Source organism: Calliopsis andreniformis, chromosome 10 (assembly GCF_051401765.1).
Source record: "Calliopsis andreniformis isolate RMS-2024a chromosome 10, iyCalAndr_principal, whole genome shotgun sequence".
Classification (NCBI taxonomy): Eukaryota; Metazoa; Arthropoda; class Insecta; order Hymenoptera; family Andrenidae; genus Calliopsis; species Calliopsis andreniformis.
The window spans coordinates 11,896,301-11,922,483 of record NC_135071.1 but is presented as its reverse complement, the minus strand read 5'-3'; the positions used below and the strand labels follow the sequence as shown (position 1 = coordinate 11,922,483).

The 26,183-nt window shown below is 35.3% G+C and overlaps 1 protein-coding gene across 3 annotated transcripts in view; it reads right to left on the bottom strand.

Moving 5' to 3' along the window:
• Nrm (neuromusculin) overlaps positions 1-26,183 on the bottom strand; it is a 373,850-nt gene that overhangs the window by 29,276 nt on the left and 318,391 nt on the right. For 2 of the 3 annotated variants that reach the window (XM_076386721.1, XM_076386720.1), the window contains exons 8-16: positions 22,839-22,950; positions 19,027-19,205; positions 16,687-17,031; positions 15,440-15,706; positions 13,713-14,069; positions 12,466-12,726; positions 10,413-10,670; positions 8,050-8,067; positions 5,923-6,063 (exon numbers count right to left, since the gene is read on the bottom strand). In XM_076386721.1, coding sequence (XP_076242836.1) covers positions 5,923-6,063; positions 8,050-8,067; positions 10,413-10,670; positions 12,466-12,726; positions 13,713-14,069; positions 15,440-15,706; positions 16,687-17,031; positions 19,027-19,205; positions 22,839-22,950 — 1,938 coding nt within the window. Of the gene's footprint in view, positions 1-2,708; positions 2,746-5,922; positions 6,064-8,049; positions 8,068-10,412; positions 10,671-12,465; positions 12,727-13,712; positions 14,070-15,439; positions 15,707-16,686; positions 17,032-19,026; positions 19,206-22,838; positions 22,951-26,183 lie in introns of all 3 variants that reach the window. The other variant, XM_076386719.1, reaches the window with a different exon arrangement.

The window sequence follows — 26,183 nt, the reverse complement described above, 5'->3', positions numbered from 1 at the left end:
CCGAGGAACAGTTTCAGCAGTGACTCAATTTCATATGAAAGTTAATGGACACAAAATCACCTTTCCATGATTGTATTACCATTTTTAAAAAGACGTCGAGTTATTGCATTTATTTGCTTCGTTTGTGAATTTAAAGCGCTGGATTCTAATACTTTCGGTTGAGGGTATTCATTATCTTCAAATTACTTGAAATGATATAGCAGTAGTAGAAAGAAATAGTCGCTTAGAAATGAAAATGGTATAGAAATTTAATTAAGACAGCGAATTTCTAAAACTTAAAATGTGTATCTAAATTGCACTTGAGTAGGCACAGTTTACGTTCCTTAAAATATAGTATTTTAAAAACTGGATCTCCCAAAATTTGCCTCTGTTTATAATCGCTTTCTTTATTGTTCTAGATAATATTATTAAAAATACAATATAACAGCATTGTAAAAAAGAATGGAAGTGTTAGGCAGATTACAAATGCAATCAAATGGTGATTCTAATTTTCCTGATCTCTTTCTTAAATCTTCAGGGCATAAATTACTAATATTAATTTCTTTTACTGATGAGCTAATACTCAGAAGCGACACTACTCATAGTGCAACTTAATAATACTAAAGAACCAACGCCGAAAGATACGACATGAAATTTAAAAATCACCTCTCAAAAATCAGACCACAGTTTCTATTTCTTTTCGACAAGAATCCACCCTGTGTCACTTTTCGTCGCACTGCACCATCATTTACAATGAAACCCTTACGTAAGGTTAACAAACGTTCGCTCCCGATGAATGGAGAGAATTTGATCGTCAAAAGGATTCTTCGTTTCGGGTCACGATTTGAACGATAGCCAACTCAATAAAGGCGAAGAGGAGCTTTCTATTCATCGAGCATGCAACCCCTTCACCTACCTTACACCTCCGAAAGTGGTCCTCGCGGTGAAATAGAACACAGCCTGTACCATTGTAACCGCGGCTAGTCTACTACATAGCTAATCGTCCTTAAATTATGCAACAACTGCAACAGTGCTACATTCGAATAACAAAGAACAACTGCCACCCTATTCACTTGCGCATGCAACCCTTACCTGCCTCGCCTCTCTGTGTATACTTCGACAGTAAACTATTATAAGACGGAAGTGGCCGCTAAATTATGCAACAGACATGCATTCAACCGTGGAGGAAGACCAGGTGGAGGGACAGAGAGGGGAGGAAGCGAGTGAGAGGCACTGGCTTCCTGTGAGATTGGAGATCGGAGACAATCTCGTGCACACTACACATATCATGGGGTTACTATTACGTTTACTCACACCAATAAAGTCGATAAGTCATGATGCCCATAATACGTACGTTTAACACTGCATACCATTATTAGAGGTATGTACTTCCGATTGTGCTGGCGTTGAAACTGAGTTTGAATTCTTTTGATAGAGCTCTGTGATCGATTACCTTTGAAGTATTTGCTGATTGTCGGATTAAATACAATGACTCGAGAACTGTTGCCTTTTTCTTCTGTTGATTTCAGGCGAAACTGGCATTTTATGGACTCAAAGAGCATTCAAGCAATTTATGTTGTGATGTATGCTTTATGTTTATGTAATTATTTCTCTTCTTTTTTTAGAATATTTAATAAGTATTTTTAGAAATAAAAAATTGATGTTAGAAAGAATATACTGGAAAATATGAACCAAAATTTTTCTTGCATTTGTCTCAGTACATTGACTTATCCTGTAATTTAATCCCTTTATACCAGCACTTAAATATGTACATTAAATTATTTCAAAAAATTATTGCTATTTTAAACCCTTTGCTTACACACAATTACGTATTCTAACTTTGGTTAAGATTGTCCTTACTTTTTTTTGTATTTATCTTAACAGTATCCTCTTCTCTCTACTAAACTACTAATTACAATCACATAAATAAGATACTTATCCAAACTATGGCAAAAAAAGCATTTCGCCCTTATTAAAAATTAATCCACAAGAAGAAAACACTGAGCACGAAGGGAACAACCCCAATTCCCTAAATTCTCTATATTTAACCCAACTCTCATTACATACTCACTCACATTACCAAGCACACTAACCTTCTACTCAACTCTACCACAGTTAAACCACCCCATACACAAGAATAACAGAACCTCCAAGCGGTCTACTGACATCATCTCAAAATCTACAACCACCTTCCGCCGTGACGTCGAAAAGACCTCTTCGATTCCCGAAATTGGGCTAGGTGACAGAATCCTCTTCAGATCCATTAGCTGGTAAGTCGCTACGTAGAACCGATAATTCCATCGATCAATCGCATAACAGGATTTACCAACGACGAGTTAATATCCCTGGCGCAGGCGGATCTGAGCGCTCTATAGCGTGTACACACACGCGTGTGGAGGCCTGTGTGTACGTTGGGTGCTGTGCAACGCGTGTACGCCGTGTGCCCGAAATTAATTCTACTGAATTATTAGCATACCCAGGGCGAGGACGTGCGCATGCGGCTGTTTCGTTGAGCGAAAACTGCGATTACGTTTTCTTCGTTGGCAAGCGGAAAGCACGTCTCGGTAACATGGCGGTCGTGTGGAAGCGAGGAGCGTCAAGCAACCAGGTTAGGCGAAACAGTTGCAGGAGGAATCGTACGCAGCGAAGGGCGCACAATGGGCGAACGCAACGGGGATAGAAGCGGAAAGAGAGACAGAGGAGAGAAATGCGATGCGTTTCGTACTTACTGTTCGCGTTCCTCCAGCTCGACCACCCGATTACTGTCTGTGTTTTGTTTAGCAAGTCCAAATTAAAAAGTAGAGCAGAAACGAATCAGTTTTCTGTGTTAGTGAGACACTACCGAGTACGAGACTCGCGGAGGTTGCTGCGAGGACCGTGCTCTAGAAACGTTACGTTTCATCGGGGACGTTCTTTTTCAGTTTAAAGTACACGACGTCGCGGATTTAATAAACCTTGACTAATTTCCCGAAGGATCTGGGAAAATTCAAGACAGTCTGCAAGGCGTCCCATGGCTGAATGGGAATGATTCTTTCTCTGGTTTTATTAACGAATGATTTTTCAACTACTTTATTGCGATTATTTGGCTCTGTCGTGATAAGTACCGCGATGAATTTTTTGGAAAGTCTACTCCTCGTTCCATGTTAAATGTATGTAATTGATGATAATTTTATGATAATTTCCCAGCCGAGTGGAAAATTTGTCGTTTATTAAATGGGGATTTAATTTTACAGAGGCGCGTATTACGATAGTAATTTAAAAATGAGTAAAAGAGGAATATGTAATTAAATCAACTCGATTGAATTAGTATTGAGCATGGGTGCAAAATTACGACTGTCGGGTTAACATTATAATTTTATAACGTGGAATAATTATTTACGATGTCAGGAATTACTAAGCGCTTCTGTTAAGATTCAGCTCGTTAAATTTTTAGTGTGCGTAAATATTTTGCATTCGCGTTGCGCCTGTAGAATGATTAAATGAATTATGGAAATCCGACGAACATTCCATAATATTTAAGTTTCAACATTTGATATTTTATGAATTTTCGAATATGAGATCGTGGAATTGAAATTTATTCCCTGATTGGGAGTTATTGCGAATAAGTATGAGGTAAATTGCAAAAATTTTTATCCTCGCAGCAACGCAACACGAGTTCGTTTATTTAACAATTTGTACATGTACTTGTCTTTGCAATCGCAAGGGAAATTCGCATTATCCATCTACATTGTACGATCACGTAACATAAATAAACATGCGTTCTTTGTGACTAGCATGAACTATGCGATAATAACAACGCAAAATTAATGTATGCGGTGCATGATTTATATAGATCTGGCTGCAGTCATCGTAATCTAAACTCTGTTGCCAATAATGTAACTGTAATTAGTAAAACTAACATTATTATATTTACCAGGAAATATACCTTGAAAGACATTTTGTTGATATTTCAATACAAAATCATTTCAGTAATTCTATTATAAATATTTTATGTCTTTTTATTAACCATAAACAGAACAATTAAAATACTGATCACGATAATTTTATATCACTGGTTTAGAAAGTAAATGAGGATATAATATAAAAATTTTAAATAGAATTTGTAAATACATTTCTGAATGTTTCTCCAAAGTCAGTTAACCTAAATAATTTCTGACTGACAATACATTTTTAAAGACTAAGTATATAAAAATTGCACGAAGTTTATAAATAATTCCAATAGCATTGGTGAAGCAGCTCGGCTGACTACAAGCAGATCAATACTACTTGCTACCTCTTTCTCAGTTCGTTTCTTTCACTGTATCGAAGTTAATGATACTCTTTTATTTTTACGTAGCACACAGGATTTGCATAAATTTCAAATGTTGCTACGTTAAAAAATTATAGGCTAATAATAAAAGATAGAGAAAAAAGTGGATACAAATTCGTTTAATGGAAGGTATCATGTTGATTTTACTTTGAGTGAGTAAACTGAAAAATAAATACAATATAGAAAATTATTCATTTTAGTTACAAGCACAACCATAATTTATGTTAATAAAGATACAGCATAATAGTAAATTCGACGTCTGCAGCCAGTTCTAATGACAAATATACTTCTGCTATACATTTTTGTATATTCTTTATATCTCTAGATTACGAATAAATTTTTGCAACGATCTTCATCGACTCTACGCGACAAAGCTACTTTAAAAAAATTCGATATACTGTCAAAGCTGGTTGATCGATTTCGACTGAAAACTGCTTTGAAACGTATATCCACTTACGGTTTTATCCTCAATTTAATTACGCAACATGCAACGTATAAAAGTTGCAATCGAGATTGCAATCATTTCACTTGACAATTTACTGCAACGAGATCGTGACGTGACTTAAAATAATGAAAGCTCACTGGATGTGTCATATTTTGATTTGGATGTCATGAGTGTATGCACGTCGATCGTTATGAATTGTGTATTGACATTTTCGTTTTTACTTTTTTATCTAAATTGAACAACGTTGTAAATAGTACGAGCAAAGTGAATGGATATCGACGTAACGAGATCACGTAGTACAAAGGGTGAATGTATGACCTACTACTGTGGATTTACTGCGTTGCATTGCAAAATGTAAACTATTGTTACGACCCCTTTTTCATTTTTCAATCTCTGTAATAACTGTTGTATCGTGTGATCTATGTATACTCTCTTATGAGCCGATGCAACGACAAATATGCATTACACGCTTGCAGTTTTTTTCATTCAGTCCAATCGAAGATGCTACGTAAAATCTTAAATGAAACTTTTTTGTCCCTACTGTTTTATATAACATATTACAAATCTTTTTCAAGTATAAAATTTAAGGAAATTAAACTGACCTTAAAAATTACCTTCATTCCTGAAAGCTCTATTTATATATCTTTTGACACAGTTAGTAAAAATATAAAGTTAAGCAAATTCTTTGTTAGGCAAGTTGTACAACATAATTGTGTAAAAGATTATTCGAAATTTTCCTGACAATGTAATTACGAAACTGCTCACGTAATGCTTACTTATCGTAAAACAACGTGATTAAAATAAATAGATAATGTTAATATCGTGTTGGATGTGTGCGAAGTGTCCGTCTATAATAATGATCATTTGTTATTTGGGTTTCTTCAAAATTTTTATCTTTAAAACGACTCTTAATATACTTATAAATTAATAGATGATTTTACGATGTAAAAGCATAAGTTCAACTAACAATATTATTAAAAAAGAATATTAAAATCATATTGCTAAACGCATTGTAATAAATATGAGCACTTTCTGTATCTCTGTACTGTCTGTCATATTAAAGTATACGCATGTACATACATTGCTGTGGTCTTCGAAGAAACCCATTTGATACCCTAAGTCATGCGAATCACTGTGAGCAATAAATCACAATGACAATCACAGAGAACGAAATAAAATTGCAACTTACATTTCATCTGGCTTCGTTTACGTCGACAAACGATGAAGATAACCACACAGATGATTATTATCACAAGTATAAGCACCACGGCTGCAACGATGATGATCAGAAGGAGATTTCCTTCCAGCTGATGCCACCAGGGAATATGACCTAATTAATTATCACAGAGTTAACTACGTCTTTATCGCCACACAATAACACGAGTACATTAAATTCCTTAAATTAAGCTAACAGAGGTCACACAGTGAAACAGAAAAAGAATCACTAGTATTAAATTCCACCACGTTGTCGATAAAAGAGGATACGATTTGGAAATGAGAACAATGTTTTTCGAATAAAGAGTAAAAGAATTTAAAGTAGTTTGAATTCATAAAGGAATCCTAGGAAGAAAATTAATAATTAATGAGGATAACAGAGAAACACTAGGGAACTGCTTCTTTGGTTACTGAATACAGTAAAGCTCGCGAACATTTCACGTTCTTCCTACTTCTGCTTCTGCGTATAACACATTGAGCTGTAAGGGTACGTAAAGGTCTGTATAGCTAGGCGTATCCAATTAGCGGTGACCTATCACCAAGTGCTAGGATTTTATAGTTTTAGGACGTTTTTATCTGCGTTGTTCTTTACGCCGTGTGTTACTGTATGAACTCTGTGAGCTTGGTTTTCTTCTGGTATTTTCCAACCTTTTACACGATCCACAGTTAAAATTATATTCATATTCTAAATACTAGGTACAATACAAGGATTTCACACACATTACATAACTTTACAAAAAAAAAGAAAAATAATGATTAATGAAATTATTAATGCAGGATTTAGATTATATACTTTTCTTTGTGTTCTTAATAATTGTTAAACGTAGTTTTGAGATTTCCTGATGATTTTAAATAATATTCGTTTTATGTTGATATTCTATGTACGAGAACAATATCAATGCCTATGCTTATCAAAAATAAAAGAAGCCAGCAGGCGAACACTTTTTTGCTATTGTATACCGATGATAAATTTTTATGATTGAGATCACCTTGCAAATTTTGAAATATCAAAACAATTGTATTCTTCAGTAGTATAGTGATATTACCAGTAAATAGTGAATAATTTTAGAGTAATTAGTGTAAAAGGTTCGTTAAATTTACAATTTTTGTCTAAACTTATCTATTTGTAACAACACATCCTAATATTAATCAAAAATACCTATATTTTAAGAGATGTTGTTGCAAAATATAAAATAGTTGTTCTTGTGTTTCGAAATATCGAAGTATCTATTATAGCGAGAATTGCCCGAACATTTTTAAATTTAGGAAGAAGTGATTGAAACCGATAGTCGAAATTTTATGGTTATCCTCGGGGGTTGGTAACGGAATAACACGGTGGAATAGTTGCAATTCAAATATCGACGACAGCTGTGAAATATTATAAATACGATGGTAATACGGTGGATCCTGAATCCAGGATTTTCATATTTCCCCTTGGACTTAATTCACTTCGTTTTTCCACCATATTTTACCACAAGGTATCATTATTATGTAAGTTTATGTACGCATGCGGGTGGAACCATTTTAATCAATACAAAATCGTATTTTTGAACCCTGGTAAAGTGTACAGCTCCTAACATAGTAAACTATTTCGGTTTGAAAGAAGACACAGTCAAAAGTATTCTTTATCGTGTTCGCAATTATGAGAAATACTTTTATTATTGTATATATAATAAATATGAGGATCATAGAAACACTGTACAATGTTAATTATTTTCAACATTTCCGTAAATGTTCTTACTTTTCCTTTTGCAAAGAAGAATGTAAAATACATTATCACGTTCAAAGTGAAGTATTTTGGGGAATAAATAATCTCGTAGTAGAATTTGAATTTGAATTTAATCTTTATGGAATAATTTATGCTCAATTAACATTCATTTAAAGTACTACAAAAAGGAATTTTCTGCGGTATTAATCTGAAGTTCAACACGTTCTATTTTAAATAAAGATGAAAGAAAATAACTTAGCATTCCACTAATAGAAAAGTGATTCAGAAATAAGATTAAAAATTACATAATGAAAATAAAATGAATGCAACCAAGTATTCAATTCTCTCGAATTTTCTTACTAGACATAAAGCAATAATTAAGGAAAAACTTACTTCGCTGTCCATGGTGAGCTAAGAAAAAACGAAAAAAATTGAGAATATTTAGATCTATTAGCTATTTAGAAAAACGTACTATCACTAACTATCATCATCGTCTAGCTGTCTCATATGCATATGATATTCCCTATCTTGGAAGGTTAGTTAGAATTTCCACTTTTATATATTCTACTATGATCCTTTGTCATATTTTTTCGATATGGCAAATTACAACACACAGGGTAGCTATTTCTATGAAAATTTTAATGACTGCTTGGGAAAATGTTTATCGTAGATTTATTTAATCGCTCAGTTATTTATATTTTCCACAGGGAAGAGTTCCATTATCCCTGGAAGAAATGATAATACTTAAGAAGAGGGAGGCTAAACGAATCTCCCAACCCAGGGACTTTGAATTATTTTCCTTATATAATTTATACGCCTTCCCTTTATCTGCACTCAATGACAATGTTAAGAAAATGTTTTACATCTATTTAACAACATAGAGTAATAATAGAGGAACTGGAGAGAAATAAAATTAGAAGTCAAACTTAGGGTCATTAAACATGGAAAAAGAATTAGTCAACAGATGATGAATGATTTGAATGAAGGTAAACTAATGAGCAGTTAATATTTTTAAATTCTCGCAATCCTAGTATATCAAGGTTATCATAATTAAATAATTGAAGAGAGAAGAATTAAAAATTCTGGTGAAACTTTCAAATATAATAATAGTTTATGAAAGGATTGTAAATCTGTCAAGTATTATAAAACTATAAAACTTTGTTGAAATCATTTAATTATAAACCAATTACTAAACGTTCAATCGAATCTAAATTCATTAACGAAAGGGGCAACACTCATTTAGATGTAGTCCCTCCTTTCTCCAAAGTCTTGTGTTTGTTACGCGAATCATTTAAAATTCATGTTCGGACGTATTCGCATGAACTCGAATAAAACTGTAACTTCTCATCATTCAGGTCCTATTTTGCATTTACATACCATCTGTATACTATTAACAACAGAAACACGAGTTTTAATTAAAAGGGGCCTGGAATACCAATTCCCATCTCCACCTGCCTCTTCAACGAAAATTCGTAATCGGTCTGACAAGGTAACATTTCTGGCAGGATTAATTGTTCGGCTGGGACCTTTGATGTAGACAACAAATGTGAAAATAAACGTGGAAACGGAAAACATTAATCAGGCGAGTTCAACTGAAGAATAAATTAAACAGCAGAAATTAACACAGATCTCGGCTGTCGGGGATGACTTTAATTTACGAAATTGGGGTTCGACAGTGGGGAGAAATTTTCGATTCAATAATGACACGTTTCTTTTAAATGGCTATAGTTTACGTGAAAATAGATCCCGTTAGAAATCCGCTGCGCGAATAATCGTATTCATAACTTATTCGAACTGACGAGGAGAATGAAACGTCTGAGAGTAATTAACTTTTATCCCTACCCCTGAAGGGTATTAGATTCAAATGACAGCGGAATAAGTGGAAGTGAATTACGCTATCAGCCGAAAGTATGAGATTTTTATGACAGTAATATTCACAGAATAGTAGAGCATTGATCTAAAGTCAACGGCGTAATTATGCGTCCATCAAACGAGATTTCAAAGTTCCGTGGAAATGATAAAGCGTCTTTAGCCCGCTTAAATCACTCATTAAGTTGTTTCAAAAGTTTTCATGGATTTTATACAGGTATTTTCAAAACTTAACGTTTGTTTCAGTGCAAAATGATGTATAAATAATATTTGTATTCTATTACAAATATTCTTCGTTTATATTAAAAATAATTTCTCTTAATGTGAATATAGCTTAAACATTACAGATACTAATTTTTAAGATATTATTGTGACTGTATAATGTAAGTATTTTAAATAGCGCCTCTTATCTGAATAACAGCATTAAAGTAACTTTCTGCTCTGCTAATTACTGTATATTATACATCCATTTGAAAGTTATTATTTTATGATACATGCACTTTCATGTATTATTAACAACATCTTTAATAAAGATCTGATAAATCAAAGCTTTTATATGAAATCACAGAAACAAGTTTTATTAAAGTTAAATAAAAGTACTGAGGTACATTCAGTTTATATTCCATTATTATATCTCATTATTCTATACAATATAATAAATTACGAAGTCGTTTCCACCTCATCGGTTATGAAACGCGTTCTCTTAATTAATTTCACTTGGTGTAAAGTAAAATATTTGACTGAAAATGTCCGTGGGTAAACCCATTATCTTTGTATTCTGCTTGTTTTACTTTTAACAGATTTCAGTACTGTTTGGTCAAGCCTCTCGAACACTAACAAAATTGCAAAGACAAACGGAATATTATGAATATTCTCATGGCACGTACCTGGCACGTCGCGCTCACACGGTGTCGAGTGGCCAATGGAGTTGTTCGCAACGCAAACGTACGTCCGAAAATTCGTCACCGACGTATCGAGCCGGATGTAGCTCTTTCCATTCCTCGTCTCGGCGACCTGTTCCAGTGTGTCGTTGTCGCTCTTCAAAGACCAAACGAAATCGGTATCCTTTGGATTAGCTATCGCAGAGCACACTACGTAATCCTCCCCGTCTATACGCTCCTTTCCCACGTGGCACTCTGGCTTGTCTATGGAAACAATAACATAGGCTTTAGTTTCACTTTTGGATGAATGAGTGCGTTGAGATAGTAACAACAATGTAAAAGTACCTGTTTTATAACATTACTCGTGTATCGTGTTCATTCGAATTTCTGTTAAAATTCTATCGCATAAAATGGATTTGAAGCTATGTTCACGAGGACTCTGTCCGCATGAACTAACGCGACGGCGCAGAATGATGCACAGAGGGATAGGCGATATTTATCCTCGAGATTGTTGCCGTGGGAATTCAAAGCAGATCATAATACACGAAGCGAATTTACCGCGGTTTTGATTCGTCACGATACCTCTGTGGTCAAAATTTCAATGATTGAAACTGAAAATGTTCATTAATGTGTGGGAAAAACTAACCGACAAATAGACAGATTTAGGACCAACGCATGTGAGCGATATTTTGATGCACGATTTCATTGCGAGCATGTGTCTGAGTTTGTTACTTGTAATTGGGAAAAGAAAGAGAAACATGAAACGAAATCGTGCGTCAAAATATCGCTCGTGTGCATTGGACTTTAGACGTGTTGTAGACTTGCCACAGCTCGTTGTAGCAACAAGGACCATGACCAATTTTCAATTGTGGAAAACAAGGAAAAACATAAGAACGCTGCAACTTGGCGGCAGGTTTGCGTATTTTCAAGAGAACGCAGATCATATTTCGTCGCTTTGCGTGAATTTGCCGCTACAACTTGTCGCAAACGTGCTGCCTGGTTGTCGCGTTCACATGTCTTTCCTTGTGTTTCACAATTGAAAACTGGGGATTGTCCCTGTTGCTACAAACATGGCGATAAACTGCAGCAGCGACAAAAAAACGCTTGTCTGCAAGGGGCCTAAATCTGTCATATTTTTCGTTATGACATCAGTTGCTTGTGTTCTGCGGTGTTAGAGGAAGGTGCAGAAATAGAACAAAATAATATCTAAAAGAAATAAGAAAAACGTCTGTGTTCTGCCCTGATTGTAGCATGTATCCTTCCAATATCTAACGTAGGTAAAAGTCGTTTCAAGTGGTCAAAAATTGTTGGCCTAATGTGCTTGCATAGGTGCATATGTTTTTAACCCTTCTGTCACGAAATTGTTAGAAAGCTAAATGAATTACGTCCTAGAATATTAATACTACAGCATATTCTCGTTTTTTAAGTAATTATAGATTCAATTATATATAAATATTTTAGTTTAATTCAAACAAATCGTGTAAATTTCTATTTTAAATCTGGACCAAAGTATTGAATAATAAAAATCCTTAAGCAAAAAGTTAGTAGTTCCAAGAGTTCTAAAATTTTATGAAAGCTATTACTAAGAGAAATGTTTTTTTCGTACACGATGTCTTCAAGGCGCCTATTTTATGTCCATTTTATGCTTGACATCTCACGACGTAATTTAGATGTCTCAAAAATATTCAACAGAGTACATCATAAAGACATCCAAAATTTATGTTCATAAGACATCTTAAAGACACACTATCTGGATGTCTTAAAGAATGACGTATTTGTACGTTTTAAACACATGAAACGCCTTATAGACGTAAGACGTCTCAAAGACACACTAATTTGTAACTTCAGACGTTTCAAAGACGTCCTCTGGAAATTTCTAAGACTTTACTGAATGTCTTGAAGATATTAAAACGTCTCTGTGCTACATGAATTATGACACTATGAAAGAACAATTTTTGATTTCCAAGATACTCAGCTACAGGAATGCGAATCTCTTGCAGTATTTGAATGTCACTCGAAACGCCTGAAAGTCTACACAGCGAAATGTTTCTTTACTCACATTGAACATTCATGACCATGGAAATGTTCCGACTTCCGTGGCGATTCGATGCCTCGCAGTAGTAAGTTCCGTTGCTGCGTCTTGGCACAGGCACCTTTAAGTCGAGAACACGACCCTCGACGATGGTGTCCGTGGAGCCTTCTCGAAACCAGCGGAACGTCGGCTCTGGCAGCGCCTTTGCGTTGCAGTTCACCGTTTCCGGTATCGTGTCAACCGTGACGTTTATCATTTTCTTCGAGATTGTCATATTTTCCGGGGGATCTTGCAAAGCAAAGAAAAGGTGTCCATCACTCCAGAAATGATATTCTCGAATGGACGCTGTTCGCTTCCTCGAATCGAATTAACATTTCAACTCCCACATTTCACCTACACCAGTAATAGTTTCATTGACACGCGAATTCGATTAACATAAACTCCTAACGATATATATTAGGTTAAAACGAATGTAATAATCGAAAACAGCGTCATTCGGCGCGATGACTACTGTGGAACGTCTGTCAGGTCTGATAACATGGCAGTAAACTTGTAAATGATATTCAGTTGCGGACAATTTTGGACGTCACTTGAAATTCATGCGACTCTCAGTAATGTTAAATTACAAATACGAAACACTTAACACTGCTGAATGCCACGGTGCATTTACTAGAAATTTCATCAAACTTTCTGCAGTCTGTAGCACTAAACTCTGTGAAGAATTCTCCTTAACTTGATATACGGCAAATAAAATTGTCGACAGGGAGAATAGTATGGCAATTCAAATCCTTGTTCCACCAAATATTGCAGACTCTGAGAAATACACGAGAGTCCTTGAAAAATATTTCAGCCGTATTTCTCTATCTGTAATTGAGCACTCAGCTCAAGATACCTTAGTGAACAACGAATCTCCCTACTCGAAAATTTGGTAATAATTCACAGCTGAACCTAAAAGGATTTAATACAGTCTCGTCGAATTAAATCACCTTGACGAGCAAATCCGTCGTGGGAGCTACCCTATCCTGCTCAGAATTAATCTCTCAACATTAACGCCTTAAAAATTAACCACTCATACACATAGCATGCACCACACAATGGTTCTCTGTGGAAAAATGTTGCTAAATAATTTTCCAATAACTGCGAGGCACGCACACACCATTTAACTTAGAAAATAAAAGGCTAAAAGCTTTGTAATGGCGTGATTTTTGTTTCTCTTCGCACAGAGTTTCTACAGGTAAAAACACTCCGACCTGCACAGAATTAAGAGGACTTACATTCCACGTGAAAGTTAGTGCTGCTTTTTACTGCATGGCCGATGCCGTTGTCGCTGCTCTCGCAGGTGAACATCATGTTATCTTCGACACGGTCGAGCTGACCACTCGGCCAGGCGGTCAAGTTCCACACCAGGGTCGACTGAATGCTCTCGAAGTCGTTCGTTCGCGGATCGGGCGGGTAATACACGTTCGATAGATAATATCGATTTGTTTTCGTGAAATCCATAGGCACGCCATCCTTCAGCCAGGAAATATTGCAAATGGGCGCACACTCAACCCAGCACATGATGCTAACGTTGGGCGAGTTGTATACGAAACCGTGATAAGGCAGCAGCTTCTTAATAAAGCCTGGCGCAGCTATTGACAATCAAAGAATAAATTTAACTGGAATTCCCCTGGCACTGTTAGCTGTTGGGAGAGAGATAAGGATGATAATCATTCTTTCGTTGACTAAAAATTCGCGAAATTTTCTGTATTGAAGTACACTGTCTTTGGCACGTAGCTCTGAAAGCTACTGTCAAAGGGAAACAAATATTATTTAACTTGTAAATTTACATCGGTATGCCATTGTGAGAACTGGGATGTGGATTCATATTTTCATACATGAGAGTTGAAGTCCTTTTATAAAGTTTTACGAGGAAGATAGTATATGTTTAATTTTTTGAGACATGATTATATTAAAATAAGGAAGTGTATTATGCAACTGTGTTTATATTCCTATGAATCAGTATTTGATTTGACCTCTGGTTATTTTTAATCCTGGTGTCGTAATATCATAATATCTAAACCGTCTATTTCATTATCGCGGTAATCTAAATTGTAAATGTGAATTAAAATTATTAAGCTATAGAATTATATTTTAACTGATTTCTATTTGTAGAAGAACGTATCTAAGATTATGAAAGGTTCTTATTATTACTTTTTTATTAGCAGTTCTTATTTCTGACAAAATAGATATTCGATTCACGAAAACGAGTATTCATGATATTCCTTCCTTCATAATTCAAAACAAAGTTATTTACTTTTAAAATAGGCAACCGACTTTTGCGTCAGGCTGTATGAATTATTCAAGTTTGAACGAAATATCGTAAAAGAATGCACCATTACTGTTCCATGTCGTTTGTAAGAGTTACACGTTAGACGAAACTTTCGTTACTATGTAAAAGTACTTTTATGCAAAGCACAAGAGAAGAGAATGTAATGTAATGCATATTCCTTGCATATGTATACGAATTGAATGAAAACGAGAAACACGCTCACATTGCTCCCAAGATACGAACCGTTAATTTAGATACAACACAGAAGTGGCCAATGTAGTTCCTTCTAATTTTTTACATTACAGAAGCTTAATTTTTATACTTTTTTGCGTACACAAATGAGTAGAAAATGGAGCAATTTCGGAAGTTTCATTAAAAATTAGTGAAGATATACTATTTTCAAAACTGTGTAAGTGAATCATTAAAGCAATAAAATCTAAAATAGTAGCAAATCTAGAGCTCCAGCTCATTTCTCTAATTTACCAGGCACTGTTTCTAGGTCGACACATCTCTGGAACATGTTGCATAATTAATACTTTCCTAATGTAAAATTTTCTCAGCCTTCCTGGAGTCAGTTTCCGAGTTTCAAATGATTTAACGTACTTTCTTCAACGCCGAGAGAAATTGGCAACGCAAGAGAGATTTCCTCTGGGATAATTGGAAGCTTTCTGAACTAACTTTACAACTCACCAGACACGTCAATGAACGTGGTCGCTGGGTCACCATCGCCGGCCTCATTGTACGCTAGACATGTGAAGTTAGCTTCAGTTTCCAAATTAACTGACTCGATGGTGAGTGTAGCGTCATTCTCATCCGGAAGTCTGTGAAGCCCTCGTAACCATTTGAAGCCAGCTACGTTCGGTCGCCCAGGGTCCAGGACGAAACACGTAATAGTCAATTGCTGTTTCTTTATTACTTGCTGAGGTTCGTACGAAATCGACGCTGGTCCAGGTTTATCTGTCGTTTGTTGGAACAAGGAAATTGTCTTCATTTGTGTTTAGAAATACTGTAGATTCAGCATCAAATAGATAACGCTATGCTATTTGTTAGGATTAGGTACGACGAAAAAGTTCAACAAAGATTTAGATCGAAATGACTACAAAACCTTGCTTAAGAAAAGTGTGCTTGCAATTGTACAAAACCTTGCTTAAGAAAAGGTTCGAAGGGTTATTTAACTGAAATATAATGAGCAACTGCTGAGAGAAAATTGCAAAGGCCAGGTTTAGGAATTGAAGTGAATGCCCAATCATACAAGATTCGAAAATTTGCATTACACGAAAATGACGTTAACACTAACAAAATATTAAAATGTTACATAAATCATTACTGAAAATGAGGTAACGGTTTTCTAAGGTAAAATATGATTTACCAGATATTAAAGTAAAAATGTTTGGTGAATTTTAAAAAATTCTGAATCCACTTCAGAAATTCCATTTTTAATTGCTGAGTAAATATTTAAGAACATTTTGCATCTAAAAGATGCCTAAATATCAGGTTTTCAAAAACTACGAAACGAGATTTGTAAATTAATTAAAAATATGGCGTCTGCTTCTACTTTATCGCAAATTATATAGAACCTATCAAGTAATAAAAATAATTACTTCTGCTTTAAAATCCATTCCTTAAAAATCCCTCCTCTTTTGGAGCACTACTTGGAGTATAACCTGATATTTACTCAACGCAGTTCATAACAGTTTTATATCGCACATTTCCTTTCACGTAAACAGATATTCATCATGGTAATCGCAAAAAACGATAAAAAGATGGCATTGACTTCTGGCCTTTCCCTTCACTTCACTTCAGTCAGAACCGATGAAGCTTGCTCCTGGTGAATCTTCCCCGGGTCAAAATAATTTAGACCCGTCAGACCGAGAGTCTCCGCGCTCAGAGGCTGGAAAAAAGATTGGATCAAAGAATTAAAAATTAAAAGTGCTCACAATGGACTATAACGGGCGCACTCGGTGAAAGTGGTCCCCAGCCAGCGTCGTTTCTGCCCTCGCAAGAGTAGTTCCCGTGAAAGGAACGTCCCACTGCTTCTAGCAGCAGCTTGCTCGGATCGATATCGCAGAAAATTAAAGATTCCTCGGTGGTCGTGGTGGTCGCTGTACTATTCCTTGTGCAATCCGGAAGTTCTTTCAGCAGGTCCCCGTCCAAGTACCATCGGACGGCGGTCAGGCTTGCTGGATTCCCAGAAACAACTTCGCAGGTCAAAGAGACGTTTAAACGGTCTGCCTCGTTCACCGGCGTTTCCGGGTCCATTATCACTTCGACTACAGGCTTGTCTGTTGGCATACGACGAGATCATGCCAGCGAGGGTTCTAATGATGCTTTTGTTAAAATAGCCTGCATAGTTTGCTTGGAAGTAGATTAATCTATACAATTTTTTTTTTTTGTTACTAGCACAGAAAAGAATGAAAGGTAAAGAAGAAAAAACAGAACTGTATTGGGGTTTAGGTTGACGAGTCAAATACCTTTGTCACTTGGAAAAAGGAAATCGTGTTACAGATCTTAGTGGCGATAAAATTGTCTTTGAAATTTGACTGTATTGGATTTTGCTGAGGACTAACTAAAAATTTTGGGCAAGCTATTATGAGGTGTTTGACAGTGATTACAATATTACAGGTTCCACATTTGGCTAGTAGGTAGTAGTCTGTAATTTCTATATATGATTTTGTATAGTAATGTATTAATGTGTAGTAACTTACAGATTACTTCACATGTATCTAAACTATTGTCTTCCTATCTATAGTTCCAGTTATTTAGCTTAACTCTTATTTAGTTTTTGTATAGTAATAGAAAAAGTAAAATATCTTTCGAATCTGAACACTTGAATTTAGTAATCCCCCCTAAATAAATTTATGAGTCACAGTGTGTGTTTTAAGATTACCATAATTTTGATAAATAAATTTTAGTAACAAAAATATGTATCATTGGTTTTTTTCCTAATAATCATCAGTATGAATAAAATTTGTCAGCAGAAAAATCACTTCTACATAAACATAAATTGAATCTAACTTGGAACATGAAATAATTTAGTTTCCTGTTTCCACTTGGTCACAATTAAGAACGATACTTCAACCTAATAGATTTAATCAATCTTCAAAAAGACTCTCCTCTTCTATAACCAATCGAACGACCAGTCTTGCCTACAGTTTCAGAGCTCACGCATTTTTTACGAGTACAGTATAAAGATTTATATTCTCACTAAAATTATTCAAATAAAGCATCCAGACTTCTACTCTGAATCGTTGAACGCGCCAAGGAATGGTCTATTTATGCCACATTGGTGTGGATAAATAACTGTGTAGAGAACAGCCAAACAGGAGAAGCTAGAAGGTAGCGAAGCAGCTAAGGAGAACGCCTCGAGGAAAATCCAATCAGCAAATTGACTACAGTATTTTTTATTCGCAAAGTAATCAAGATTTCAATAAATTCAGAACAAAGGGATTCGAGAGAATTCGGGAAGAAGTAAGAAGGGGAGGACAACAATGAAGGAGGGCGAATTGGCCAACTAATTTTCCACGTTCGAGTTCCTCGTCTCGATCCCGTGGTTTGTTTGCGTGAAATACAACACCCTGGAGCAGTATTAAGGTTGCAATTAGAATTTCATTGTATCGCTCGATCGAGTTTACGGTAACGCGACGGTAAGTTCCCGGAAACTAAAATAGTTGACCTAATAACTACCCCGAGGGAGAGGCTTATTTAATCCACGATGACATATTAATCCTTTCGCAAGAGTAATAAATTGTTTCGTTTTAAACTGTTAGAGAAATTGCTAGTTGTAATTACTTTATCACATTTTTCCATGCTGTAACTGTCTCTGTTCACCTTTACATTTGTTACTAGTTTTGGTTTGACATATCAAGAACATTTATATGTACGACATAGATCATGTCGAAAAAACTATCTGAATGCTGTTATTCAACTTCTAAGTGTTGGGTACTGTGAAGACAGATCTTCCATCACCTCTGAGGTGAAAACTATTATTTTTTCCTCAATAACGTTGCTTGAAAGTCACAAAATTTATTAACATGTCTTTTGTGTATCACGATTCTTGGTTAAAAATCGAACCTCTAGGTATTTATTAATCTACAATTTTTAATACTGTTTATATCAATCTGTATGTATAAAACAATAAAGTTCTGAGTCAATGGATTTTATCAGACATTGTCATTATTGGTGGACCCATAAAAATATTGTGTAAGAGGTGTAAAAAATGTTACATGGTTCATACATTTTTCAAAAAAACTCTCAATGACGGATTTTTAGGTACTTACACAGTACGGAAACTTCAACGACGTCCTCTGAAGCGGATGAGCCAACATTATTGTCCAGGATGCACTTGTAAGTGCCCATATCGCTAGACGAGGCATTTTTCACAGTGAGGGCCGTTTGTTCCGTGATACCGCCCTCGTAGTGGTCCTCGTTTAAAACTAATTCTTCGTCATCTCGCAGCCTAGGGAGTTATGAAAAGAATAAGAGCATGATAAATAATTTTATATCCTGCAACGCATAGATTCTTTTACAAAATTCTGCGTAAACGTATTAAGTCCATTTTTTACTAACTGTATTTAAATAATTCCTCACTCATTACTTTAATAGAATTTAATTTGCAATTATTACCGCTTGAATAACTTTTCTTTTCTGCCAGTAAAAAATTTACTGTCAAAAACAAAATTACAAGTCTCTCCTCCATTATATTCTCCAAAAATTTCTGCAGTTTTCAATAGTCCATACATGGTAAATGGCCGAGAATAAAAGCGCTTCACCAGATAACTTCAAAATTGCTTCAGAAATAATCCCTCGCGTACGAAAATTGGTTCAATGACCAATGGCCACTGGCGTAGTTCATTGGAAATATCGATGATCGATATCGGAAGCAAGGTAGCTGAATGCTGGCCATCAACATCGTGGCTCGCTAGTAATTACCGTATTTTCAAGTGTAATCCTGTTTGTTCGTTTCCTTCGCACAGTGGCCCGTGGATTTTTCACCGAAATATGCTCTTGTAAAGCGGAGGTTCGAATCGTACAACGCATACGCTACATACATCAGAGTGAAATATGGGTTTTAGGACGCGCCGCAGAAAAATATGATAAATCATCGCCCGATGGATTCGCGCCTTTTTATTTTGACATTTCGAGTGCTGCTATCGAGCGGCGCGGCTCACGGCGTACCGAAACCGCTCTCGATCTTGGTTATTCACGCCCCTTCAGCGCAAGTACCGATGCCATCATTTGATAACATTCTAAGATACAGGAAACGCGGAGTAGCAAATATTTAGTCTTTTAAGAGGATCCACATCCCTTGTCACCCTTGAACAGATGGCTCGGAGTTTTATATGTGCCAGTGTTCAATTTTAGATAAGTCGCGTTTTATACACGAACTATATTATTCAGTTGGAGAACTTGGAAAACATCAAATTTCTAACTGTATTTTTTGATAAAGATTTAGTACTACGCCTTGTAGGTTGTTTTTTCATTCTATAAAATATTAGAAATTATCTTCGAAGAATGGCTCCAATTACAGATATATTTTCACTTACACTGCGCTTTAGTATTTATTATAGTAATTATTAAGGAAATAATTTGCAATTTACTTGAAAATAAAAGTTGATAGTTACATTCATATATAAAGTTCAAGCTTAAATAAGTGGTATTAAATGTTTAAAAAATTTCGCACATTTTGAAAGGAGCATCGATAGGCGTTCTTGTTTTATGTCACATTAAACCCTTCATTTCCAGTGCAGGCGTCGGTAAATAATTGTATGTAAAAGCTAGAATTCAAATATTTATTAAACATTTTTAATCTTTGAAGTTCGAGCGTTGGCAGCTTCTACAAAGCTGTCATCAGTATGTCGAGATTAAAACCTGTAAATTATTTAAATAAATACATTGAAATTTTATCTAAAAACTATTCAAAATATTTGGATACTCAATTTACCTAATATTTATCCTGACATTTTATGTCAACGTATCATTGTTGTATTAGCGTATCGTTAATCCAAAATATATAGACTCCAACAAATATTTATACGTATAATTATATTTATAATCACAGAATTTATAAATTTATGATTCATATAACTGTATTGATTTAAATAAATTACGAGAAAATTGCTGAACGACTAAAACGTCTCAAAAGCTTTCATTTTGTTCCTCTGAAAATGAAATAACGAACGTAATATTCAAGGGAATCGATTTAGCAACCTTATTTGCCACCATTAAATTTCACTCTATCCCATTAAAAGGAAAAATAAGCAAATATAAAACCGAATGAAAAATTTTAATCGCTTTTGAAGGCTTCTGTCGCTTCGTTAGTTCACGTTTCACGCGACAAGGTGTGAAACCATTCAAAGTGCGAAATGAATGGCTTGTAGGTTTCGTGCAATATTGCATCAAGACGATAAAGAATCTGTATCGTCGCGGGCCAAGTTCAATCCAATCTTCGCCCTGGCAGAGAGATTAACTTCCCGCTACTTCCGTCCTCTTTTATAACATAGTTAGTTATGGTTGGCCGAGGCGCTATAAACTCGCGAGCCTGTGTACCGTCAATAAACTCTACGAGCAGTTTCGCAGAAAAGCGAGGCTGGATTGGGGGCGGATGCTTGTACATCGATGGCTTCCTAACGCTTCTTAGGGTAAAGCGTTTAGCCATCATTTAACGAGCTTTTTATGACTGGAACGGGTTATCAGTAATCAATCAAGACCAGCGAAAGGTGTTTAATACTTTTAGAGAATACTTCTGGGAAAAGGGTGAAATCGCTGTAGCGATGGTAGTAAAAAGAAATTACACCGCGTTCTAGGATTCTACAGATAGTTTCTACCGTCATATAATTCGAGTAAGATTTGGGGTTCATGCGCTGAACGGAGAATGTTACTTGATATTAAACATTTTATGAAACATTCAATCATAAGCGAATAGCACGAAATTGCCTCAAATATTTTTTTTAGAAACAATTCGTTGGGAAAAGATGTTTTCTTATTATTCAAATTTTGAAGCTTACATCGATCAATATTCTATCAACAGTATACTGGTATACCTATAAATTATTTTTTGAATTTCTGAAGTTTTATATTTTCGAATTCTTAAATTTTTGAATTCTTGAACTTTTGAGTTCATTGAATTTTTGATGGTTCGATCCTTTTTCTAATATCTACATTTATAATGAATCAATATTATTACAATACTTACTTACATATAGTATGTAGCTTAATATTAAATATCTAATGATATTCCAATTTTATATTGCATTGTTAAAGTTATTTTATAGTAAAATACTACAGCACGAAATTTATCTCTATCCCCCTGTAAAATTGTCTGCTAAGAATAGATAGATATTTTGATATTTTGTGTTGGCTGAGATATTGATCTTCTGAAAGATGTTGAAAAAGGACTTTTCATCGTGATTTACAGCGCCACATGCTGAAGACAGGCAATGTAAATTTAAGTTTTTTCTATTCAATTCACGTTCTCACGTATTGTATCGATTTTCATCATAGACAATGTACTATACTATAAATCTTGGAAATTTAGTTACTCTGTTTGTTTCCATTTCGTTTATCATTCATTCGAATTTGAAATATTTCAGAATAGGTACAGATATATTAGGTACAAATAAATATCATGCATGTAAATCTTAATTTTTTGCATTAATTAAGAAATTGTCTATATTATATTAAATTTGATAAAAACACAAAGTCGAGTGTGTAAAATACACAATACAGATGCAATTAAAATCTAATAGACGTAATAGATAAACAATTCAGTAGAAATGAATTCTGCAGTTACCTTCTTTGTCATTAAATATGCAAAGGAATGCTCAAGGGGAAGTTGAAATGGTTCCTACGGGAAATGAGACAGAAAGATAATTTTTCCTTAAAATGCGTTTCATGTCTAAAGCAATTAAGTAGTGCATCCTTTTTTCAGTTTTTGTATGCTCATTCTTTAAATATTTCTTTTCATTAAGAACACAACGTGAGAGTCACTTGTAATTTAAAAGACAGATTTTAAAATTTTGGAATCATTTAAAAAATTTACGTATCTTTTAATATTCCTATTATAATCTTCTTCGAAGTAAATAATACTTACCATGTCACTTTGGTCAATGTAGCTGGATTAGCATTGTAATCGCAGAATATTAGAATATCCTCAGTCTCATTCACAGTGATGTTCATAGGCTTCATCCTCACTATTGGTGGATCTGCGTGAAAATAAAAAGAAATTTTTTATATAAACTGATAAGTGTTCTTATTCTGGTTTTCTCATTACTTAATTGAAATTTCCGAGAATTTAATTACTCTCACAAAATTAATAACAATTTGAAATGTGAATTTCACCAGCTTCTTTTATCGATTTACCACGTTTTTATATTTCAGTTAGAAAAAAAAACGCAATTTAATTAGGAAATCGTTTGCCAGCTTTGACGATGCAACGAAGCTTGAAAGAAAAAGGAGTAGAAAAAGTGGTGGTGAGAGGTTCTTACTTCGCGAAGATCGTATGCCGAAGCACGTGTCGCGCAAAAAGAGGCAACTGAAAAATATGACGTCAGGGAACACGGTGCCAAATTAAATGATATACTGTTGCTGAAGAAGCAAAGCGGAGGCCATGGAAATTTACTGAGTCGTATACGAAGGAAACAAGTTGTTAACAAATTACTGCTGCTATCTAGAACACGAAACTGTCATGTATCTTTTTGCACTTTTAAATTTCTCATTGAAAGAAATTCAAAATAAAGTGTCTAATAAATTATACAAAAAAGGCAATCTTTGTACACTTTGCAAGCTCCTAGTAGCTTGGAATTAAAGGATAATAGTGTAACACTGACACTACCGATAAGTCATGACATATTCACTTTAAATCGACACTTAGTAAAGATAGAACTACCTAAATTCACCAAAGTCTGGTATTAGAATAAATGCTTGACTGTCAAATGAGGTCTAGAGTACATCACACACTTGCAATGGAAACAGAATTTTCCATAGATTAATTTTAAAATGATACAAATACTGTTGGAATATACTCAGGAATTCTAATGTAGGCAATGTCTTTTATACCTGTACGTATAAAAACTGTCTCTAAAGTCACCCCTACTCTCAAAATCATAAGTACCAATGTTAAAAAATTAGTAGCCCTAACATCACGAATGAATACACCCAGGCCAACATGCCCAGCAAAATTTTCTGCTTATTTTCCCCAGAGAGCCACCTCCGCTCTAGGGGCGCAGGACCTCGTGGACACAGACGGCAGGGAAGCAGCGCAACAAACAGAAGCAACGGGCCTTTCGTTTCTCCGAAAATATGTGGTCGTCTGGAATTAAAATAACGCGCGCGTACGCGAGAAGGAGCCCTCATAGACGGAAGGCGCAGGTTCGTCCGCGTTCCGAGATATGTTTAAACACGGCAGGGCAAAATGCCGTGCATAAAACAAAACCCCCCGCTGGTAAGTACGTAGTCGGCGAGAGTGGCCTGTCTAAGGGGTTACAGGAGCGAAGTTGGAACCGCGCCAGCGCCGAGTTTCTCGTTTCCAATCCGTAGATAGCTTTCGTGCTGGCTACAAAACGAAACTTTCCCCCGTCGCCTCGCGACGTAACTGGAAACATCAACGAGATGTACGGCTATCTATCTTTCTTTTTCGTATCGTGCCACCGGAATCTCTCGCCTCTCCCCCGGCTAGCTGCGCGTAATTGAAAGATACAAGAAGTTGCTTATAAGCGAGGGGATTATCGGAGACGTCCATCAGGATTTACCGCTTTCTCGCCGTCCTATCATTGGGCCCGCAAATATGCTCTGTTGGGGGATTGGTGCTTGGTCGAAGGGACTGGGAATGCGATTTTTGATCGGATATTCGGGGATAATTGTATGAGTATCTGGAATGAGGACGTGTGTTACATTTCATAGATTTTAGAGAAGAAGAGGAACAGGAATGATTGTTCATTCTGAGCAGGTGAAGGAACAGTTGTGTTACATATGCTCTATTTAGATTTTAAGAAATAGAAGACGAAGCAAGGTGAAACTGTAATGGACACAAGAAAGAACTTATACCAATTTTGGGTTTTAAAAGAGGTTTATTCACAAAGTACTGTTCTTCAATGTAGACTGTTCGACTTCTTGACAGAATCTCTCTCTAAAGTAAAAATGTTTAGGCTATTTAAGGATTGTGAACAGGACAGTGGTAGGGATAGGGAACGTATTTACCAGATAATCTAAGGTTTAGCGATAACGTTTAGTTCATAGGGCGCGGGTGACGCATTTCTTAAGATTATGGTGACTTGATTCTCGAAAACAAGTATGACTACGAGTACATATTTGTAGAAAGTATAGATATGACTATAGAGACGATAGAGATAGTCATAGGCGGGCACATTACACAAGTCATAAGTCAGTATTCATAATCAATGAGTTTGATCCTTGGTCAGATACGTCTTTCTTTCGTATTTTTGTAACTGTACGTTATATAAGGTAGCTGACTCCGTACTCGATCAGTACCTAGTAATCGATCACTTCAATAAATAATAAGATGGTGTTCCTTGAACTTTCTCAAATTGATGACACAGTAAGTTTGGATATCTCATTATATCATAGAATAAATAAGTATATAAATACTTTAAAAACATTATTTACTGAAGTGATCGACTACAGGGTACTGACTGAGTATCAAGTGAATTGCCTTAGATGTAGCTACTATATCGAAGTTTAAAAGAATCGACATCTCTTACTAAATGGTCAACTATTGGGTCAACTACCTTACTTTGATGCATCTCCTGGCCTGTAGCTGTCTCGCCAAGTACTAAAAAACGTTGCCAGGCTATTACTTAGACCATATTAAACACAATTTCATAAGGAAACGAATCTCGAAAATTTGTAACATATGCTCATATTCTAGGCACCTATTCAATCAAGTCTACCTGAATCTGCATGATTTGGAGTTTATCTTTAGAGTGGGGAGTGAGTTCAGAAGCCTTCCTTCAATACTCTATCTACTTGTATTACTCTTTCGTACGTAGTTTAATTGAGAAAGTTTCGATCATATAGTTCCCACATTTAATAAAGTATAAAATTTAACTTGAAAGGGTTCGATGTAGGCTGTCAAGATTTGTAGCGTACGAATCATGCATTCTATTTTCGTGGTTAAAAAATTAAAAGTTTTCTACTTTTTATTTAGTAACAGTAAAATAGTAATATTAATAATAAAAAAATAAAATAAAAATAAAAGCAATAATAGTTAAAAGAAAAACAGTTTAAATGGCACAAAGTTTTGAAATTGCTCGAAAATAAGAAGTGTACTTTTAACCCTCCGATAAATTAAAGGAAATCCACCATAAGCGCCATTATTAAATTTCTACAACGAAATGTACTATTATTTGCTCACGAAAAAAGTAGCACTGCAAATACCGATATTCGCCCACGTAGAAATTGAACAGAAATACCAGCTCTT